We start from the raw sequence: 23,281 nt of genomic DNA on the forward strand, positions 1-23,281 counted from the left end.
TTGGCAAAATAAAGGACCTTTTCAATATAAATGTTTCTTAGAAAACATATGAAAAGATAATATAACATATTAATAAATCAATATTAACATTACAGCAAAAGTAATCATTCTATAACAGTGAGGATATTTCTGGCCCTTACACAGCAGTCTTTCTGGAAGATTCTCTGATTATCCTTTTTCTCATACAGACATGCCCTCACTTTAAGGAAGCCTGATACACACAAATCTAAATTTAGGAATTTGATCAATTAAAGGACATTTATTTGCATCACAAAATAATTCTTTACAAAAAAATCAACAAAAAGGTTTCTGTTAGGGATCCTTCAAATAGCAACTTTGCCTAGTACGTTTAGAATATAATTAACCAAATACGTGTGTCCCCAACTTCTTTCCAGTTATAATTCCATTGCATAAAGTGAGGTATACCTGAAGTGAGGCAGTAACAGAGTTGGGCTTCAGAGCTGACTGGAGAGAGTGTGTTCTTACTTAGTGTATGAGGAAATGGTTGAGGGTGCAAGTTCTCTCAATCTTTGGCTTCTCTCATTCTGAGCTCTTACTTGTCTTGTCTCAACCGCTTTCTGGTAAAGTTGGTTCAGCTGGTACTCTCAGGAAAAAAGGAGGAAAACACATGAGAGGGGGGCAGATTAATGAATTAGTGAGTCACTCCAGTAGAGCAGAGGGAGAGGAGAATCTTGGGTTGAGCGTGTATGTATGTGGACGTAACGGGAAAAGCAGGAGCAATCCTGAACACTTGACACGGTGCTGTTGAGGCCCCTCTCCTGGTAGGGCCACCTGACTCCCTGAGGAGCAGCAAGGCCCAGTCCAGCCCTCCCCAGGTGGGCCACATCCTCAGGAGAATGGATGAGGGCCTATTTATCACACTCCTCCTGGCTCCCTTCAGCACAATGGTAATGCTGCTCACAGAACGCCTGGATCCGGCTGCAAGCCTCCAACATCATCACCTCGGGGACTGTGATTACCACTCGGAAAAAATTCGTGTACTCGAAGCACTGCAAAAATAAGAGCCTATTATTTTCAGAGCAATTGAATCTGGTACTAGACCACCCTAAAATGGCCAGGGCTCTAATCTGCAAGAAGCAATGATGCCATTTTGTCAGGGCCATCAGTTCGTTCATTCCCCATCACTGTGGTGCTAAGTTAATAACTGAGTTAACTCATCTTAAAAGGGACTTGTGGGACAAGCTTGATTTCCTCCCATGTAGTATGTTTGTTTGCAACTTTTCTTCCCAGTATGCATGGGATAATGATGAGAGAGAAACAAATTTTAAATAGAGGCCATGAGACATACCAGTTTGAATCTTATCAAATGAGAATACACTTTGTTGGAGGAGAGAAAGTCAAGCTAAAAACCGGGTCGGAGAGAGCTCCCAGGGCTATAGAAACTGTTGAGACTGTCCTGAGAGAGACACGAGCACTCACTGTGGATGGGAGGCAGTGGACGGATTGCTCAGCAACTAACCGCTCCGTGAACTCCACATCACTCTCAAATTCTGGGAAGTGTTCCATCTCAATTCCAACCTATACCAATAATAGGAGGGAGAGGCAAACTGATCAGAAGGAAACAAACCAATTTCCTGTGCTAAAAATTAAGATACAGTCTACTTTAAAAGATACCTTGGAACTCTACCACCAATAACAGTGCTCTAGCACTTATGAACTCATGGAATTTTTCTCAGGGAAGAGAGGATATATTTATATTAATATTTTAGTTTATTGAAGAATTCCTTCCTGGATGCCAAGAAATGAAAGCTGGAAATAGAATGCCAGTGTTTCACAAAAGAGACACTATTAGCAGTAGGGCCAGGCAATCTTTTTATTGCATGGGACTGTCCGCCCCCCACCCACCTGCCCCATTGCAGGATACTTAGTTTTCCTGGCCCGCAAAATGGCAATAGCACCCCCAAGTCATTCTGAAAACAAACAAAATTCCCTAGGGAAATAGTGTCACTCCCAGTTGAGAACTACAATGGTATGGAAAGCCTCTTATTTATGTCTTATATATTTCCTCTATCTACATATTAAATGATTCTCTGTACTGAAGAATTAAGTCATTTTAAGAGTTTTATGAGCACCAAGGTTAAATTACATCAGTGGGAAAATTCAGAATAGGACAGTTCCTGACCTGGCTCAACATCCTAGCTGGTTGTCTTTGTGAATGGTGGCAGTCCTGCTGACTGGCTTCCCTTTGCTCTATAACATGCATAGATCTAGTGCCTGCCACCTACATACTTACCATGAGGTACATGGCCCCAAAAGGGCGAACTGGCTGGAGTCCAGGGATGGCAGCCAGTGCCCTATAGCACAGATCAGCACTGGACTACAAGAGGAGGCAGAGAGAAATCAAAGATCAAACTTTAAGTAAAAGAAATACCGGAATCTTCATTTTCTGAGGGTTCCCATGTATACATGTTAAAATAAATTTGATGACTTTTCTCTTATTTAAAAAAAGACCGAAAAAAAAAGAAATACCAAGTCGTAAAAAATAGGTTGAAGGCCAGGAACCTAGGTTTGATCTTCTGGCATAAGGAGTCAACAAGAAAAAGCTCCATCACTTGAAGTTTTTGGCCAGGAACAGAGTGATTTGCCAGGAGTGAGAGAAATGCATGGGTGGGTAGTTATGCTGATGATACCTCCTGATATGGAAGCCCCATATTGGAACAGTGCTCCAGAAATTAGAACCAATTAGTCCTAATTCCACTGGTGGTATTCTCCAACTCCCAACCTCCCCAAGTGGAAGACCACACATGTGCTGCCCTTACCTTGAGGAAGCTTAGAGTGTTGTGGTAGAACTCTTGAGGGGTGCGACGCAGGATGCTTTTCAGAGCTCCCTGGACAATGGTACAGGGTCCCAGTATCCGCTGACTCAGCTTCACCAGCCCATCTCGGATCTAAAATTCCCCCAAGAAATATTTAGTTTTTCTTAAGCGCCCCTATGTGGGGAATTCTTGTTCTGACCTTTCTTTCTATCAGATTTTTAATCTTGGGCAGTAATGGTGCCTAGTGGCCTTCTTAGACCACCTGGGTTTGTAGCCTAGCTCTGCCACACACCTGCTGTGTGACTGCCAAGAAGAAAAAAGAGGAGGGGGGGACTACCTTGTCACTCACAAAGTAAATGCATACCCTAAATTACACATACTATTTTGCCACGTTATTCTCACCTCATTGCCAAAAATGTCTCTTCGGTCATGGATGAGAATCCAGCCTAACCTCCAGCCTGGAACCAGCCAGCGCTTGGCCAGCCCTCCACAGGACAGGATCGGGACATTGTTGCTGAGGTTGGCCAGTGGTTCGTATTTGCAATCTGAAAACACCTAAGGAGAAGAGGTGCTGGTTGCCTTCTTGTTTACTTCCCTCTGGAATCCCAGATCCCACGCCTCCCGATATTTTCCTTATATCACTAGAGACAGGGCCTCAGGTTAATGGCTCATTCCTACCCTGAAGCATGACTGGGATTTTAAGAGGCTTCATAGGGGGTTATCCAAAGACATTTCATCTGGTGTCTGGTCTGGATTAAAGGAAGCCTACAGGGAGGAAACTGACCCCTGCACAGTAATATGTACAAGTCCAAAAAGCTGGCTCTGTGAAATCAGTGACTATTAAAGTTACAGATTTAAAAATAAAATATGGGCCCCCAATCCCTTATTTGAAATTCCTGGCCCCAGATATGTTGCAGAATGCAGAATGGTTTGGACTTTAGAAAGACCAGGTAGCACATTTACCGTACTTTACATAACACTCCCAGAGCACTCTAGGATGGTACCCATAATCCAGAATATTGACATTTCTGCCACTTCCCCTACACTCTTAACAAATATATAGATCCATAAATGGGATATATATAAAATCTACAGATACCTTTATATCAGGTCAAATCAGGTTTTTCAACCAAATGAATTCCAAGAATCTTTGGACTTCCAGAGTGCTTTGGCAAGTGTTTTGGAAAACTGGCTAAGGAGTTTATATTTGTTAAGATTGCAGGGATGCTGATGTGCTGCACTGAAAGGAGTTGCTTCTGATTATTCCGGTTTCTACCTCTAAAGATCCCATAAAATAATTCGGGTTTGAGTTTATCATAGTGATATATCCAGACCAAGACTCACCATGTCTCTGTAGATCTCATCAGCTAAGATGGGGACACACTGCCTTGCAGCCACTGAAAATAAGAGAAACATGCTGAAACTATTTTCCATGTGAATTGCCTTATCACCTAATATTCACCTGTTCTTGTGCTTTGTATCTCCTGTTTGTGTGTTTTGTCTTCCTCTTTAAGAACTATAAATTCTTCCAATAATCTTCCAGGGTACAGAGCCTAAATTTGCCATTTAATTAACTAGATAATTCAACCCTCTCCTTCTACATGATGGAAGTGGTGAAAAGGCAAGTATTTCTTCTTTTACTCCTTCTTTTAGGCAAGTCCTATCACTCCTGTGGCGCACTATTGACTAGCGATGCCGGTGGAGCCCCTCTACCTCCAGCACATGCTTGGAACTTAGGGAAGGGCTTTTGTTGTTGTTGTCATTCCACGGAAGAGCTAAAGGATTCTGTCCCCATCTCCTCCTCTGAAGTCTGCCAGACTTACCTGCTAGAATCTTCTGAAGATGACTTTTACTGAACACTGACCCACAGGGGTTTGATGGATTATTGACAATGAGACAAGCTGTCTTTTCATCAATCAGAGATTCCAGGTGTTTCAGATCAATTTCCCAAGACTTCTCCGGCTAAAGAGGAAGAAAGAGTGAGACTAAAATGATTCTGAAAAATTTAGGGGGAATACTCACTTAACCCGAGAATGCAATATGCATAATAAAATGTGTCTTTGGCCTCAGCCACTCACTTTCAGACCTTCCTCTCCAGAGGTAGCGGTCATATATTTTTACAGGGTAGTAATTGAGCACTTGAGTCTAAAATTAAAAAGATATTTACCAACAAGTTGTAGAGTTTGACTTCAATTCCCATAGATTCAGCCAAAGTCCTATAGAGAGAGAAACCGGGTCTCGGAACCAGGATGTTTTGCCCTGGGTTGGCCAACACAGCTAAACAAAGTTCAATAGCCTGACTGCAGCCACTTGTCAGAATGACATCCTGTGAAGAAAATAAAAGGTTAATTTCATTAGGGGTTCCAACAGCAACAGGAGAAAAGAACTTGTCAGATGGATGAGTTGGGAACAATAATGAACTTACTTTAACAAGTTCTAAGTAAAGTAGTAGGGATTGTACTAAGCCAAAACCAAAGGAAATTAATACGTGCATATATGTACATATCTAACTTGTTAAAAAACATTGGCCTCTTAATAAACAGATCACTTTTAAAAGGACAGATTGGCCATGATTCAGCAAACTTCCATGAGAGACACTACTGACCTTGGACTTTTTTCACCTGGTTATTTATTTACTTTTGGCCAGAGATTTGAAGCCTGTCTCTTCTCTGAAATACCCCTCTTATGTTAGAAAGTGTTGACCCCACATAGTAGACTATAGAGGGAAGGGCATCATTTAAACTTGGCACTGCTGTCAATCCAATATGCCATGTTACCTCTTTCTGTCTGAACGACCTTAAGGTGAACAAGAAAAGCTACAAATAAGAAACTAACCTGTTGGTAAAATTCAAAAATTTAATGGTTTGGTGTTTATGAATTATTCTCAAATGATCCTTTGCACACAATCAAATATAGGCGATTTCTGGGTTCTTTGAGCCTCCTTCAGACAGACAACACATAAGTTGTATGTGATGTCATTACCATACTATAATGACATTAAATATAATCACTGATCAGTGACCCCAACGATATTAGAAGTCTTTGAATTGCTAAAAGGGAATTACCCTCAGCTTTTTCGCCTTTGAAACTCTTACTCCTTGTGGAATAGAAACAAAAAAAGGGGATATAGTTTGCCCCAAATTGCTTCAGAGTGGGTACCTTGGATAAGGCTCACCTTAGCTTCCAGGGGTGCCTCAGGACAGTGGTAATAAGAAGCAATCTCCTCACGACTGGCGAGGTAGCCTGAAAGAAGTAGAAAGTGGAAGGTGGAGTTTTCATTCCTCAACTGACAGCTGTGCCCCAGAGGGTCAACGTGGGCTTCAGTCTGCCTTCCGCCCCTGCCCAGAGGACATTCTATGTAGTTCAGCTCTCAGCCACTGTAGATAAAGGAGATTCACTCTATATTTTACAATTTTAATATAAACACAAATATATAAACAGTAACAAGAAAGAGCTCCCCAAACTATAAAATACTTTGCACTGTCTTGATTACTGTGATTATGTTTTGTTCTGTATAAAATAAAGGATTTAGTTTATTTATAAATCTCTTTTAAGGACTGTATTTTTTGAAAAGTTATAATCAGTGCATTTGATACATGTGATCTAAGTTTTTTACATTATATAACATTCCTATAAGTATTTTTGTAAAGATTTTTTCTTTTAAATTATTTTGCTGTACAGTATTTCCAAATGTTGGCTTACAAGCTTGAAGTATTGGCAGTTTTATGCCCATTATAATATTTTTAAAAACTTTTGTCCAAAAAAACAAGTTAGCAAAGCTAGAGGCACTATTTCATAATGTTTTTTAATAGATATGAGTGGATCTCTTGAAATTATGTAAATCAGCACTTCCTTAATTGTTAATGAGAAAGAACTCTTATCTAGACATATTTTCTTTGGCATAAAAATGTTTAGATCCTTTAAACATTTGTGAAATGGAGACTTGGTTTTGGTTTTTCAGGTTGAATCAGTTCTCTAATACTTTGGATATTAAAATCATTATAAACATTTTTTATAACCTAACATTTGGTTGTGATTTTGGTTTTTATTGTATGAAACTTTATAAAATGTAAGTAATCACCCTAAAAACCATGTCCCTGGTATCTCTTTGAAGTGTTTTTAAAATATGATTTTAGCATGAAACTTGGTTTTTATTCTGCATTAAGATATCTTTCTATATACACAAGGGAAAAAAAAGTGCAACACTGAAACAAAAGTCAAAGAATCACTTATTTTACCAAGACCTTTAGAGTAGAAATTTTTAATAGAAGAAAAGAATTAAACCTAAATATCAGAAACAACCTTTTATCCTTCAATATGATAGCCCATTAGTGAGCCTCCTGCCTTAGCCTCCGAAGTAGCTGGGACTACAGGTTTTTCACCTCTTTCATCTTAAACAGATAAAATTACATTTCAAAGTGATCAGGACATAATGAAGATAGGCCTTAAATAAATAGAGAAGAAATAAAGCAAAGAAGCTATTTACATAGAGCAGTAAATAAATTAATTTAGGACCTAGAGGACTCAGTAAGCAAGCAGCTCCAGCCAGACTCCAGTCCTTCATATTAGAATTTGTAAGGACAGGATAGAAGCATTATTTGAGAAATAGGTATGTTTGGGAACCTCGAGGGGAAGTGCTAATATGCCAAAGGAAGCCAGGAAAGAAGTTAGACTTTGATGCCTTATGATTAAGCCTCCTGAGACTCCTTTCCCAAAACCCAAAGGGCCATTTAATCTTAGCCTCTTAGGAATTATGCGTCAGGAAAGTAAGGAGAATTGCTAGAAGTTTAGTCCTATTATAAGAGCACTAAAGATTTGAAAGCCACCAGGTATAGAGTCTCAGGAGGAACTTACCAATGGCTGGGGCATAACCATTATATTTCCCGGAGTCCAGGGCATATTTCATTGCTTGAGTAACTTCAGGGTCTGTAGGCAGGTTTCCAAACACAGTTGGATCCCCTTTTCGTGGGAGGAAAAAAACAAAAAGAACCACCAAGAGGTTACCCTCCCGTGTCCAGCACTAGACTCACCCTCCACTCCCATCTTCTCCAACTGGCCCGTGAGGATGGGAGTGGGATGGGGACAATGACAGCCCTTCAGTCTCATGTCCCCAACTCACCAATGGACAGAGAAATCATGGTTTTGTTTGGATTTGGCTTCACCTTCATGTTGTCTACAATGGCACGGATGGGATTAAAAGTTTTGTTGGACATGTCTGATGGCCTCACGCACCATCTGGCCTTCCTGCCTTTCATTTTTCCGGGCCCGGAGCTTCTCCCGCTGAAGTTGCCATGCACATCCCGAACTGAGGGGAGGGTGCCGTTGCCGTTCATCTGAATCACGTATGGGTCCATCACTCGCGAAGCCTACAGGGGAAAGAAGGAGGTCTCCGTGATGTTGGCAACAGAGCACTACCCTGCGTTTGGACCTAAACATCAAGGAGACTTCAATGGGTATCTCGTTCCACACTCTTCCTTTCTTTTTTTTTCCCTACTTTCTCTTGTAAAAGTAGCTTTACTATGAATGAGGGGAATTTTAAGACTTTTTGCTGAGATGAAAAGTAAAGCAAGAACCCACTCTACGATGTTTGTAGAGAGCGTTAAGTTGAATCCTTATCTATGGTAAGTGAGATTTGCTATGAGCAACTGTAATCCCTGTTAAAGCTTAACCATGCCCTAAGTGAAACCAAGGAGGAATAACGTGAAAATCGTTAAAACAATCAAAGCATAGGTGCTCCCTTCTTTCCATGCAGACCCTCTCCAAGAAAGAGTCTCCCTAATGCTTCAACATTCTGTGTCTTGTTCTCTGCAGAGAACCCGGAAGAGCAACTACACCTCGTTAGAAATTTAGTGTTAATATTATCATTAGTAAAAGTAAAGCCCTATCCCATAAGCATCTTATGGCCCTGGGCTGAAAAGAAGTCAATACACCAAAAAGAAAAAAGCAAACATCCCACCCAGTCACCACCCCCAGATCAGCTGAGGCTTGAGATCTTTACCTTCCAAGTAAAGGAGAAGCAGCCTCCAAGCAGCCAAACCTAGAAGCTCACTTAGTCCTTCTTTGACAAGTTACAGTGACAATGAACTCAGATGCAAACGCTGACTCCTGAAATAGCCTCCACAAATGGGCGTTGGGCCTGAGACTTTCATGCTATTGGCTAGGTGCGAGAACTGAGCAGCAGCCAGCCCTTCCCTGGCCCCTTCCCTCCCCTCCCCTCCCAGCTCCTTGCTGTTTCTGGGCCCTAAACCCCACCCACCACCCTCAAATCAGCAATTTGTCCTCACTTCAAACACCTGGAGTTCCCTGTGTTAACTCTTTTTGGGCACTTTATATGATGTTTGCGAGGACTACCAGGGGGGTAGTTCTGATGACAGTTGGTAATTTGTATTAAATCTTTTTTTGTTACAAAACAACCCATTAAAATTTTAACAGTACAGAGATACGGAAAGTAAAAGTGAGAGTCCTTCCTTGCATCCTACAGCCCATTCTCACTCCCAGGGGCAGGCGGTGGTGATGACTTGGCTCTTTCTATGCATTCACATGGATGGATGGAGGTAGATAGGTAATAGATAATAGATAAGACATAGATACATAATTTTACAGAGTTTTCAAAACACAGATGGGATCGTGCCCTACCCCTTATTTGACAACATTGGTTTTTTTACTTCCTACATGTTGCACCCCTTTCCTTGTTAGTCCACAAAGTTTTACTCCCGCCAGAACAAATTGGGCAGTTAAACTAAATTAAGTTCTATTCAACAAATATCTTAAAAGTACATAGTCTCCAAGGCAGCTGAAACCTGTGCAGTTTTATCCTTATACTGTGTGTGAATTCTTCATTTACCTGCCATGGAGTTATTGGAAGAATAAAACGTCAGACGGGATCCGCACAAAACAACTTTGCTAAGCAAAGCACAAAGTCCGCAGCAGAAATCCCAACATTCCTGTGCACCTATGGAAAAAACCACCTATTCGAGGGTTAAGAGAAGCCTCGGTGAGCCCCAGGCCTCAGATCCTTATCTGTTTATTTATTGGAAGACAAAGAGTTGTTAAATAAGTTTTTTCTTCTCCATCTATATTTCAGTGATTTAAGTCTCCCGTAGGGTTGAACAGAGTTGCCCCCACTTACCCTCGAGGGATACTCCCAGACCCCCAGTGGCTGCCTGAAACTGTGGACAGTACCGAACCCTATGTTTATTACTATACCCTAATGGCAGGTAACGTCTACAGCGTGGATATGCCAGACAAAGGATGACTCATGTCCTACGTGGCATGGAGCAGGGCGACAGATTTTCTCAAGCTGCTCAGAATGGCATTCAATTTAAAACTTATCAATTATTTACTTCTGGAATTTTCCATTTAATATTTTCAGACCATGGTTGACCACACGTGACTAAAACCTCAGAAAATGAAACTGTGACTAAGGAGAAACTACTATATAAGTAATGCTGCCAAGGAAGGACATCCTTGTCATAAATGTTGGTTCGCATATTTTATTATTTCCTTAAAATAAATTACTATACATTGACTGACTGTATTGAAAAGAATAAGCATTCTTTCTTTTTTTTTTTAGCAAAGTATGATATATCCTCATATAATAAATTCAAATAGAGATGTTCATAAACTAAATCCTGATCACCTTCCCTCCCCACAATCACCATTCCATGGAAATAACCACCTTAGGCGTTTCTCGCGTACCCTTCCAAATGCTTTCTATGTTTATACAATACTTATATAGCTGGTTTGGGGGCTGTATAAAAAATAAATACTACATATTTGTTCTATAGTTGCACTATCTAATATTGTAGCTACTAGTCATAAATGGCTTTCGAGTAGTTGAAATGTGGCTGGTCCGAATGGAAGTATGTTGTTGTAAAATACACATCAGGTTTCAAAGACTTAGTGTATAAAAAAATAATATAAAATATCTCATAATAACTTTATATGATTACATGTTTAAAGAATATTTTAGATATATCAATTTAAAATATTAATACATTATAAAAGTAACTTCATCTATTTCTTTTTATATTTTAAATTATTTCTACTAGGAAATTTGAAATTATAATGTGGTTTACATTCTATTTCTGTTGAACAGGGCTTTTCTATAGCTTGTTTTTTTAAAGAAAATCATAATATTTTGTGGACAGTTTTTCTATTTTCATACATACAGATAAACTTCATTCTTTTTAATGGCTACATAACTATTCTACTCTTGTAGGACATGGGGCAGCTTCCAGTTGTTTTTCTATTACAAATAAAGCATATTGAGTTGAACGTCCTTATACATTTATGATTGATTGGGAACTTTTATAGGTACCCTGTTATTGTGGGACAGTTTCCCAGAAGTGGAATCACATTCCAAATACTGATAGATCTACCAAATTGATCAATGATAGACTATAGAAAGAAGAGACAATACAAATATGTCTTATTTTGGTAAACTCTTGGAGTTCAGACTGCCTGTCAGGACAAGATATCCTGCTTGAACGATGACACAGGGAACCAACTAAGTGTTCCTATAGGGGTTCTCCAGGTGGACAGGGACTCAGAGGTGTTAAAGAAAAATTACTCAATGATACGTGTTAAATCATAGTCAGGCAGACTTTATTCAGGACCACTGCACTAGGGAGAAGGACCACTACAATGGGATTTCGCAGAGAGGGAAAGAGATTGGGCTCAACTCCGAATCCAGCATGGGCAAGTGGGGATGTATAGCCATGGAGCAGGGTGCAGGTCAGTGGATGGAAAATGACTGAGAAGAAACATCCAGAGTCAGGGGGATTCTGCTGACCTGACCTAACCTGAAGACCTTGCTGAAGAAGGTCAGAATGATCAGACATCATTTAGAGGATGGTGGAGGATGAGGAACTCGATCAGACATCAAGAGTGGAAGGTTCTTGCTAAAATGACTTAGCAGGGTTCTTTGCTAAAACTGGATTTTATTTAATAAATAAATGAATAAATTTTTTTAAAAAAACTGTATTTTATAAGGAAGTGCACAGATGGGCCTAAAGGAAGGTCTAGGAACCTGACTCAAGTGTGGCCAATCAGAGAATCTCTGTCGGGGGTTAAGACAGTTCTTGATATTGACCTTTAAATGAGTTAGAACAAGCAAGGACGGGATTGTCTCAAAGTCAGAAGGCTACTGTGGCCGATTGCTGTCACTCAAGGTCTAGATTTTCAAGGGTTGCAGCTATCCCTGACACTCAGGTCCCACCCCCCTCCTACAGCCTGTAAGAGTGGTGTCCTGTCTCCATCTGGACATTAAAACAAGACCCTTAGATTATTCCATTGTTAATCCCTCCTAAGCCAGAGCAGCGTCAGCCCATCCATGTCTCTATTTTCAATTCTTCCTCATTGTTTGGCCCCTGGGGTGTTCCCTTTTTATCTTTGGGGTGCAGGCATGTTGTTGTATTTTATCCAATATTTCTAGATGTTTTTGTAACCAAAGATTTTCCAGGTTATACTGTCCTCCATATTGTCAGAAATGGAAGTTTCTCTTCTTATTAATTTGAAATGTTACTTTTACCTTGCACTAAATTCCTGTATCTCCCTGAATTTGTTTATGGCATACTCTATTCTAGAACATTCTTGAGTATTCTATTCCAGAAGGAGCACTTTTACAGTTCTTCATACACACTGCCATGTCGCTTTAAGGAAGGCTAGTTACCTTCTATCAGTAATTGTTTGCAAACCCTGGGAATTATTTTCTAAAAAATCTTTGCCAAATTGATTGATAGGGGGAAATGGTATTAAAGTGGTAGTGTTATTTCTGTCCCTTCTGTATTAGGGAGGGTGGTCATTTTTCATGTTTATTAGCTCTTTGCATCTTGTGAATTGTCTATTCGTGTCCCTCACCTGTCTCTCTCTACAGGGGGATTCATCTTTTTCTTAGCTGAGACTTCAGCCTCGGAAGCAACTGCAGGGCAACAAAACAGCTGCTGTGACATCACTGGGACAGTCTCCTCTGTCTCAACCCGCCTGGCTCAGGCACAGGTTTACGGGTCAAAGAACAGCAAGCAGCACAGGATTTTGGCCGGTAGTCCTGCAAATAGTGCCACTGACGCAGGATCTGTGGGGTCGAGGGGGTGTGTGAAGGGGGTAAGGGCTGCTGTGTCAAAAGGTCGTCCCCATGGACACACCCTCATCGCTGCTTCAGCAGGCGACAACTGAACCTAAATCAGAAGGAAAAACAGACAAAGCAAACAAGTTTTGATAACACCCCTTCTCCTGTAGCTAATGTTTTCCCTCAAGAGAAACTGGACAGAGGACAAACAAGAGGACCCAACTTGACTTAGGAATCTTTACTGACACCAGGTGAATGTCACCAGGCAGTTAGAGCCCAATAAACTGTAGAAACATGCACAAAAGGCTACACCAACCAGCCGTGGTTAAGATCTTCCATTCAGAAAGCAAACAACAACTTTCATTAACTTTTTTCTTAAGTATTGAACTATCATTTGCCATTTTAAAAAGCATTTTCAAAATTTTTAGAATTGCAAAAAATGCATTAACATTAAATTTATCATCTTAACCATTTTATTTATTTATTTACTTTGAGACAGGGTCTCACTCTGTTGGCCAAGCTAGAGTGCAGTGGCATCACCATAGCGTGACTGGACACCCTGTACCTGAATCAAGTCATATAATCTTCACATCGATCCTAAAGGCAGAGTCTGTTTCATCCCCACTGCACAGATGAACACTAAGCCACACAGGTAATCAGTGGTGAGTTGACGTTCAGGCATCTCAGTCTGGCTCTAAATGTCACTACACAAGGCTACCTCTCTTTAGAGGACAAAGTGAGTTGGGAAGCACAGTCCTTTCTTCCCTAAGGAATATTAAAAAAAAGAAAACATGAAGAGAGAGCCAGCTAGGGAAAACGTAAGAAAATAATGAATTAGCTATGTGGATTGACCAGGGACCATTCGCTCGCCTTCCATTGCTCATTTCCTTATTAGTTATTTTGTATCTTTCCATCCTGAATCACCATCAGTTATTACTCGTCTATTGGGAACAGAGGAATGGCTATGTTCTAACTTCTAGTGGACTGTAAACTCCCTAAAAAGTGCCCAAGAGGAAACATTCTGTATACTCTAAATGTCCCCTTTTACGGCTGGCACGGCACTTTATACAAGCCATGCTCAAAACTTGTTGGCCACTTGGCAAAGAATAGCACAGAAACCAGTGGGAAAAGTATGGTAGAAATAGAAATTAAAGGGAAACCAAAGTCCTTGCATATTTATAGTATTTATAGACAGTGGGGTGAGAAATTTAGGAGGGATTAGGAAGCTAGGTTGGACTTTGATAAGTTATAATGCCTTACATTTATAGACAGCTTTGTGGTCTGAGCTCACATTCATTATCTCAATTATCTCATGATAATTGTCTTTGTCATTGTCTTTCTTTCTCTCTCTCTCTCACTCTCTCTCTCACACACACACACACGAGCCCTGTGAGCTAGAAGGCTGTCAGAACAGAGAAGTAAGCCTGGTTGAGCTTTCATTTTTCTAATTAAACTTTTTATTTAAAAGAGTTTCAGATTTACAGAAAAGTTGCAAAAATAGCACAGAGCTCCCACATACCCCTCACCCCGTTTCTCCCTTTTTTAACATATTGTATTACCATAGTACATTCTTAGTCACAACTAGGAAACAAACACTGGCCTGTTAATATTAACTACACTCCACACTTTATTCATAGTTCACGAGTTTTTCCACTAACAGCCTTTTTCTGTTCCAGGATCACATCCACGATATCACATTATATTTAGGGGTCCTGTCCCCTTAGTCTCCTCTGGTCCGTTACAGTTTCTCAGACTTTCCTTGTTTGTCATGACCTTGGCAGTTTTGATGTAGAATGTTCCTCAGTTTAGGTTTTTCTGCTATTTTTCTCATGGTCAGAAGGGGGTCATGGATTTTGGAAATACCAGTTGAGCTTTTAAAAGTTATGGACATTCACTCCACGTCAGAGCTCTAAAGGTTAAAAAAGAAATAGAATCTCCATCTGTTTGCTGATTGAGGTACTTGCTGGCTACCTCTCTCGTGAGCTTAGCAAATAGCACCATCCTGTTTGTTTTGTGCTTTGCACAACCATTTAAACCATGCTCATTAACTCAGTCATTTTTATGTAGTTGGAACTTGGTGTTCCTTCATTTGTGAATGGCTAGAACTTCGGTTCTTAGCATTCATCAAGAAAGACTATTATTTATATTCACAGAAGGTGCCACCAAGCAAATACACCTAGATTCTTGGGAAATGGTTCTGCGTTCTTACCATTCTGACAGTCAGAATAACTAGAGTCCAAACCATGCTGCAACCCATCATCCTACCTCTTGACCACAATACCCCATTATTTTTGTAGTAATACATTGATTGATTGTGGTTTTTAAAACCGAGATATAATTCACATACCATAAAATTCATCCTTTTCAAGAGTACAATCCTCTGGATTTTAGTATTTTCACAAAGTGGTACAACCATCACCACTGCCTAATTTCAGAACATTGTTATCGCCCCTGTATGTACCCTGTACCCTGTACCCATTAGGAGTTACTCCCATCCCTCCCTCTCCCCAGCCCCTGGCAACCATTAATCTACTTTTCTTCTTTATGGATTTGTCTATTCTGGACATTTCATAAAAAATGGAATCATACAATATGTGGTCTTTTGTGTCTGACTCCTTTCACTTAGCATGATGTCCTCGAAATTCACCCATGTGGTGGCGTGTATCAGCATTTCATTTCTTTTTATGGCTGAATAGTTTCCATTATTCACACTGGATAAACCACATTTTGTTTATCCATTCACCAGCAGAGGGACACTTGGTTTGTTCCCTGGTGTTTTGAGAGCTGTTCAGTGTTAACTTATCGACTCAGTTCCTGGTGCCACAGCTTGCCTTCCTACACAAAATATAACCAGTGGCTAGAGCTAAAAACAAACACACAGAAACACCAAAAGACCATCTGTATAGAAACCATTGCTGAGTTTTCAACCACAAGCAGGCAGTAATTGACTCACATGTGTGTTAAGCATTGCTCTGTGTCCTACAGACCCAAGGGTCAAAGGGACAGATACAGACTCTGCTGCCATGGAACTTAGAGTCCAGTGACAGAGATAGACATGAAGCAAATCACTATACAAACAAATACAAACTGCTATTAGAACAAGTGCCATGGGAGAGAAGAGCTTGGGTGAGGATAGGGGTTGAGGAGATCATCACTGACGAAGTAGCATTAAGTTGAGTTGGAAAGATGAAGATTTGGCCAGAAGAGAGGAGGGAGAGAGACTGCAAGCTGTGAAAATAGTGATGGGCTAGGGGCTTGTGAGAAAGTGGGGGTACACCGTGAGTAAGAGGGGAGTAGTGGACATTCAATCTAGAGAGGTGGCAGGGAATGGGGGGACTGGCCGGATTGTGCTTGTGGATAAAGTGATCAGTAGCTACAGCAGCATCTTCTCACCGAAGGACAAGGCTTGAACTGTTTTCCAACACACCGGGGAATTTAGAAATCCTTCAAGCTGCTCAAAATTAGGCCATTTGTCTTCCAGTCCAATAAGGAGCAATTTGGGTGCTGAAGCTTGTTCTTGCCCACTCATAACATATCCTAGACATGTTGTTATCTGCTGTTATGCTGGATGTCTCGTGTTCGCCTCATTAGGCCCATTCTTTGCCCTTCCCCACACTCCTCCTGGCTCCTGGGGGCTGACCTGCTTGAACCCACATCAGGAGATTCGAAGGGGACGTGTGCAAAGTTGGACAGTTAATCCTCTGGCTCCCTTCTCTTTTTCTTTCAATTGAGTGATTAATGCTTTACCTCTGGCTCTCTTCCTGTTGGGTTGCACCTGCTCAAGGCCACGGCTGCTATCATGAGACCGTCTCTATACAGCCGCCCTCTCTGGGTTCTTGTAATCACTTCCTCCCCTTGTTCCATGAGGCCGCACTGGGGCCAATTCCCTCTAATTCCTGCTCACACCTTTTTTGGCAGACTTAGTCTCCAAATATAGCTGCAACAATACGTCCATCCCGCGTGTTCTTTGGCCGTGCAAACTTGCCAGGTCTCCACTGAATCTGTTCCTCTACTCTCTTGAGTCTGGGCGTGCCCTCCCTGTGACTGCTTTGGCCAATGGAAGTTGGGGTAAGTGTTGCTGTGACAGTTCTGGACATAGGCAGGTTGGCTTCTTGCTCTCAGGACCCTGAGCCCCCATGTAAGAAACCCGGTTTACTCTGCTGGAGAGAGAGGACACAGAGAGAAGCACTAAGGTGCCAAACAGGTAAGTGAGGGAGCTACCTTGGATGTCCAGCCCATCTGAACCTTCAGATGACACCAGACCAAGATGACTGTCACTGCATGAGAAATATCCCAAGCAAGATCCACTCAGCTATTCCCAGTCAACACTCAGAACCACAAATAAATTATTTTATGCCAGAATCCATTTGCATATGGTCCCTTTATTAAACTTTATTCAAATTGCCTAGTGTGCATGACCATCTGCTTCCTTCTGGGACCCCACAGACCACAAGCAAAAGTGTCTGGCAACCAAAATCTCACCCCTAACTTCTACCCTGGATCACAGAATCCCATAAGTAGTAAGGGTTAGAATAACCCTGGAAAGCCATCAGCTTGAAGTCACCTTGCACACATGGGTCTCCACCCGTCCTATTTTAAACATAGGACCTCAGTCACTTATTTCAGGACTTCTTTTTACAAGTCTCTTTCAGGAGCAGACGTAGTAGGACAGGTCATTCTGCTGCACATTAAACTATTCATACTCTCATACTCTCAAAAAAGCATCATTTCTTTTTCTTTTCAGGCTAAACATATCAGTTTTTTGTAGCTTCCTCAAAGGCCCTGTTATTGGTCAACCCTTGTATTTTATTCCTTCTCCTTCTTGGAAAGAGTTCGTGGATGGTGGTACCCAAAACGGAATCCAGCTCCTCTTGTAAAGATTTAACCTTTCTCTCTCTTACTGACCTTTTTGGGATCCCTGGGCTCAGGAGTCCTGTCTTTTATCTTTTTGCTGAGGCCTCCATTTCCCCCTGCAGTGAGAGCTGTGAGCTACAAGACAGGACTTTCCCTGAGGAAGAGTAGCTGGGCTAGCACAGCACAGTTAAGCCTCCCCTGCCCTGTGCCTTAGTGGGTAATACAGGGTCTGCCTTCCACGTAGGGCAGGGGCTGAATCCGGCTTGTGTGCTGCAGGAAGTTCTGAGTAGATCTCCATGGTCTGCAGTTCTGAAGAATTCTCTCAGCAAAGAAGCACAGAGTGCTCCAAAGGTTAAAAAGTCTTGCCACTGCCATCCCCCAAAGAGGCCTCAAGGTCAACCCTTCCCTAGTCTGCCTGGAAACAAGCACCAGAGGTGACGCAACTGAGCAAACTTTTTCTACATTCACTGCTGGGATCTGCGGAGGGGAGAGGACCATCGCTGGGAGCCAAATCACAGAGAATTACCCAAGTCTGGGAACATCGAGTTCCCTCAGGACCACAGACAAAACAAAGAAGAGATGCAGTGGGGTCTCCAGGCTTGAGACGAGGCCCATGGAGTGTAGATCCTGTGAGTGGGAGAAGCGGTGGGGAGAGCATGAGAAAGAGTAAGATAGGGTATGAGGATTCAGGTGCGAACCAAGCCAAGCCTCGAGAGGTGGAACAGCATGTCTACTTGTCACTGAAAGCTCTTCCACGGCAAGAGTTCTGCATCCACGTTTCATTAATATACTCACGCGGTAAGCATTCATGAGCCAGGCTCTGTTGTAAGTGCTGGGCATACAGCAGTGAAGGAAGTCAATGAAGCCCTGCTTTCATGGAGCTGACGTTCCTGGAGGGGACAGAAGCAATGAATAAATAGAAAGCTTTTAATTTATTAATTAATTTTTTACTATCCCACTCTTGTCCTAGAAATTATTTCTAGCCTAGCTGACTGCTGGATTATTGGACTTCCCTCCTAAGCAAGTGCAGCAAGAGCGAACTGGGCCGCCATAGAGTGTTGCAGCGCAGGAGGAAGCCATCTTGGGCGTGTTGCTTGGTCTGGGCTTCTCCCACCCAAGCCAAGGCAGCCTCCTTTCTCCTCCTCCCTCTCCACCCTGTGCTCTGGGCCCACTTCTGCATCCTGGGCTTAGTGAGTGTCACTGGCTGTTGAACAGCTGGTTGTCCACATCAGGCAGTTTAATGAATCTCCAAGTCCGGTCTCTAAGGTGGGAAGTCATCCTCGGATTCGGGAAGGATGGGAGAGCAACAGGCTCCCGGCTCCTCCATCCCCTCCCTGCCTCCCAGCCTCAATCCCCTCCTTAGCCAGGGTGGTTCTGCTTTTTCCTCTTGTCTGTCTTTTCAATTCATTGCATGTACACTGTGCCCTTTCCTTCTTTGCATTTGCCAAAAGCCTTTTCCCTTCCTTTCCTAAAGCAAAGAGAATCAAAAGCTCTGACTTTCACAACTGTTATCTCTAAAATGGACTTCAATCCTCTTTGGAAGGCAAATGCTGAGCATAGATTCCTCCTGCGCTGTAACAGTCCTCAGCGTCCCTGTGAAGGGAGTGCCCCTGGGGTACCCCTGGCAGAGCAGGGTCACAGAGGAAGGAAAAAGAAAAGCACTTTAATGTCCCTTCAGTTAATATTTGATGATCCTTTACAACCCAATTTGTTCATCATTGTGATGCTGGTGGCTTTCTTGAGAGTTCCATAAAGATAACAGCTTTCTCTGTTTTCTCCTTTAAGATAACATTCTCTGGATTAGAAAACAATTTGGAAGTTTCTTATAAGGTTACCCATACATTAATCATACAACCCACTTCCAAGAAAAGAATCTCACTTCTAGGAAAAGAGATAAAAACTTATGTTCATATAAAAACCTGTATGTGAATGTGTATAGTGGCTTTATTCATAATCATCAAAAACTGGAAACAGCTCAAATGTACTTCAACTGCTGAATGCGTAAACAAATTTTGGCACATCCATAAAATGGAATACTACTCAGCAATAAAAAGGAACGAACTACCAACACACCATCAACATGAGTGAATCTCTTTTACTTAGCATTGGGCTAAGTAAAAGAAGCCAGGCTCAAAAGGCTACAGACATTATTATTTCATTTATAGGATATTCTAGAGAAGGCAAAATTATTGGCTAGAAAACAGATCAGTGGTTTCTCAGTGGCTGGGGTGTGGGTGGCTCGAAAGAGGCATGGAGCAATTTTGCAGGATGAAGGGACTGTTGTGTATCTTGACTGTGGTGCTGGTTATATGACTATGGACACTATACACACTTGACAAAAACTGCAGAACTGTACACAAAAGTAGTGAATTTTATGATTTGTAAATTTTACCTTAATTTTTAAAAATAAAGAATAAAAGAGCACCTCAAATAAAAGTCCAAACAAAACAAAACACCTGTGCTGAGAAAGGTGCCCCCCGAATCTCAGTCCCATATTTGATCCTTCAAAGTAATTTTGCAGAAACAGAGGAAGGACATCAGCTGGAGAGTGGCTTGTTGCTCCTGTTAGGTAACTATCCTTCGTGAACAAAACCTATTCAGTATCAGGAAGACACCAGGTTGGTGTGGTTTTGCCATTAAGAGTCTGGTGATTGGGGAATGTTTGCAAGCAGCATGGAACAGAACCAGGTTAGGGGACACAAAATCCCCGTCCTCGTTGCCATTACAATGTAACTCAGCTGGGTTGCCGGCCCCTGAGCCCGTTCTCTGTGTTTCGTAACCAGAAAGATCTCAAACCTTCACATGGCTTCTCCTTGTACTTGGAATAAAATCCAAGCTTTCCATAGTACTCTGTGTGACCTGGCCCCCAACAACTGCTTGCACATCACATCCTATCGTATTCCCCCAACTCTCCAAGCTCAGCCACACCAGCCTTCTGGGTCCTTGACCAAGTCAAGTTCATCTCCCCATGAAGGCCATTGCTCCAGCTAAAAATGGATCACGGTTCCATCATTTCCTAGCTATGTAAATTACTTAATCTCTCTGTGCTTCAGTTTCCTAGCTGGTAAAAATAGGGATAATGATAGTATTGACTTCATAGGGTTATTGTGAGTTTTAGTAAGTTAACACGCATAAAGCACTTAAAACAATGGAGGGCATGTTGTAAGTGCTTAGTAAATGTTAGCTTCTGTTATTTCTAGTTCAGGAAACTGTTATTTTCTCTACTGTTTGGCCTTGGCGTCCAGAACTGTTTGCACGCATGACTATACCTACTGGGTAAAATATCTTACAAAGAAACTGTAACCAAACCAGTCAGTTATTTCTTGGTTAACAGAGTGGCTTCAAGTATCTTCATAACATTTTTTTCTTAAGCTTTTTATTTGGGGAGAAATACACAGAAAAGTTGTAAAAAAGATAGTACAGACAATTTTTGTATACCCTTCACCCACTCACTCACCCTTCACTCTCACTAATGTTAATGTCTTCTATAACCATAGAAATTAAGAAATTAACATTGGCACAGCACTATTAATTAAACCACAGACTCCATTCAGATTTCACCAGTTTTTCCACTAATGTCCTTCTCTGTTCCAGGATACCACACTGTATTTAGCACTAATAATGTTTTTAAATTATGATTTTATAATTTTGGACTTTGCTTTCTAAAATGCATAACATAAAAAGATGCAGGGGGGGTACCACATTTAAGTTGCAAACCTTCCCAAGTTCCCTATCTTCTTCTCTGCCTTATTTTTCCATATCACTGAATATGTCTAACAGGCTATGATAGTACATCGAATCTAAGATGTCACTGATTGACACATGTAACAGCATTTTCTGTACAAAAGAAAAAAATGCCAGCAATAATAACTGTAAAATGCTACCGTTATAAGATGCATCCCAAATTATAACAACATGTGAAAATGCATGTCTTACCATCAGTAAAATATGGTATGCATTTTACATACTCAATATATAGATTGTCTATTTGTCCATTAGAATGCTGATTCCATGAGGACAGGATTTTTGTCTTTGTTCCCTAATATATCCTTGGTGCCTAGCATATAAAAGATGCTCAAAAAATATTTGTTGAATGAATAAATGAATAATATAACACTAGCTAATATTTATCAGCATCTATTCAAAGCTCTTTACTTGTATTAACTCTTCAAATTGTGTTTAATATTTTGTCAGAATGAGAATCAATTATAAACTAGCAATAATAACCCAGAAAGTGATACTTTTCAGTCCTTAGCCTAACCAGAACATAAAAGTAGGCAATTGAAAGAAGAAAAAAGAAGGTTGTTTAGATATCATCTTTAACAATGAACCGAGAATTTTAAAATAATAATTTTATTCATCAACAAAGGTTGATTGGGCACCTCTCTATTCTTGGCACTTTCGCAAGTTCTAAACGCTTTACATATATGAATTCATCTAATTCTCACACCACCAGGAGGTAGGTAAGCCTGTTTTGCAAATGAGGAAACCCAGACATAGAAAGGTTCAGGGACTTGCTCAGGAACTTGCTCAAGGTCACATAGCTACTAAATGGCAGAGTCAAAACTCAGGCCAAGGCAACCTACTCTAGCATCCACATTCTCATCCAGTGGGTTACACTGTCTCGTAGCCGTTAAAATATCTTGACCTGTGTTGATGGTACAGTCGTTAAGTGGTATTTCAGAAATTAATAAAGCAACAAAAATCCTTAACTTTCATGACCAAAAAGTGACCCTCCTTCAGCCCCAGTGAATTAGGCTATTCCATTTTCTGACCGACGCATATCAAGAGACAAAAGTAAGGCAGAGCCAACCTACTCTGGTAGGCTTTTATTTTATTGACATATGATGCCACAAGTGCTGTGCTAGGTGCTGGAGAGAGCTACCTAAGACACAGGTGCTCCCAGTGCAGAGGTGAGAGGCTGGTAAACCAATGATGTCACCATGGAGGTCTGTAGGAGCTTCAGGATGAGCCTGGCGGAAGGGAATGGACTTCATGGAGCCTTGAGTTGAAACTTGAGGGAGGAGTTGCAATTTGCCAAGTGGATGAGCAAAGGAAGCCTGAACTTACTGCCCTGAAAACCTCCTGCCCTCTAGACCTGAGGGTGGGTGTAGTCATTTTCATTCCCCTCTCTTTTTAAGTCTTTATTTATTTATTTATTCAGGATATTATGGGGGTATAAATATTTTGGTTACATGTAATTCATTTGCCCTGCCCAAGCCAGGGCTACGAGCGTGTCCCTCCCCCACACAGTGCATTCCGCTTCCATTAGTTGTGGGTTTACCTCCCCGCTACCCTGCCCCTGACCAGCACCCAGTGAGTATTACTACCATATGAACACCTTAGTGTTGGTCAGTTAGTACCAATTTGATGGCGAGTACATGCGGTGCATGTTTTTCCACCCTTGTGATACCTCACTTTGAAGGATGGGCTCAACCTCTATCCAGGATAATATGAGAGGTGCCAGATCACCATTGCTTTTTGTAGTTGAGTAGTATTCCATGGTGTACATATATCACATTTTATTAATCCACTCATGTATTGATGGGCACTCAGGTTGTTTCCACATCTTTGCAATTGT

General features: G+C 41.3%; 1 protein-coding gene across 1 annotated transcript; it reads right to left on the reverse strand.

Annotated features, from left to right (window-relative positions):
- Positions 1-244: 244 nt before the first annotated feature.
- Positions 245-8,856, reverse strand: TAT (tyrosine aminotransferase). Its single transcript, XM_012660624.1, has 12 exons — positions 8,776-8,856; positions 7,897-8,143; positions 7,632-7,736; positions 5,953-6,020; positions 4,945-5,103; positions 4,601-4,739; positions 4,122-4,174; positions 3,180-3,332; positions 2,781-2,909; positions 2,255-2,338; positions 1,441-1,539; positions 245-1,010 (listed from the first exon to the last, which is right to left on the reverse strand). The coding sequence occupies exons 2-12, from the start codon at positions 8,129-8,131 to the stop codon at positions 870-872; spliced, it is 1,365 nt and encodes a 454-aa protein (XP_012516078.1). The 5' UTR covers positions 8,132-8,143; positions 8,776-8,856; the 3' UTR covers positions 245-869.
- Positions 8,857-23,281: the final 14,425 nt, after the last annotated feature.

Source organism: Propithecus coquereli, unplaced genomic scaffold (assembly GCF_000956105.1).
Source record: "Propithecus coquereli isolate 6110/MARCELLA unplaced genomic scaffold, Pcoq_1.0 Scaffold67, whole genome shotgun sequence".
NCBI lineage: Eukaryota > Metazoa > Chordata > Mammalia > Primates > Indriidae > Propithecus > Propithecus coquereli.

Bases quoted from the DNA above. Each gene is read 5' to 3' on its own strand.
- TAT (XM_012660624.1), bottom strand. From the start codon at position 8,131: ATGGACCCATACGTGATTCAGATGAACGGCAACGGCACCCTCCCCTCA. The intron at 6,021-7,631 runs GTAAGTTCCTCC...TACTTCTTTCAG, and splicing joins TGGTTATGCCCCAGCCATTG to GCTACCTCGCCAGTCGTGAG. The intron at 1,540-2,254 runs GTAAGTATGTAG...TTATTGGTATAG, and splicing joins TTGGGGCCATGTACCTCATG to GTTGGAATTGAGATGGAACA.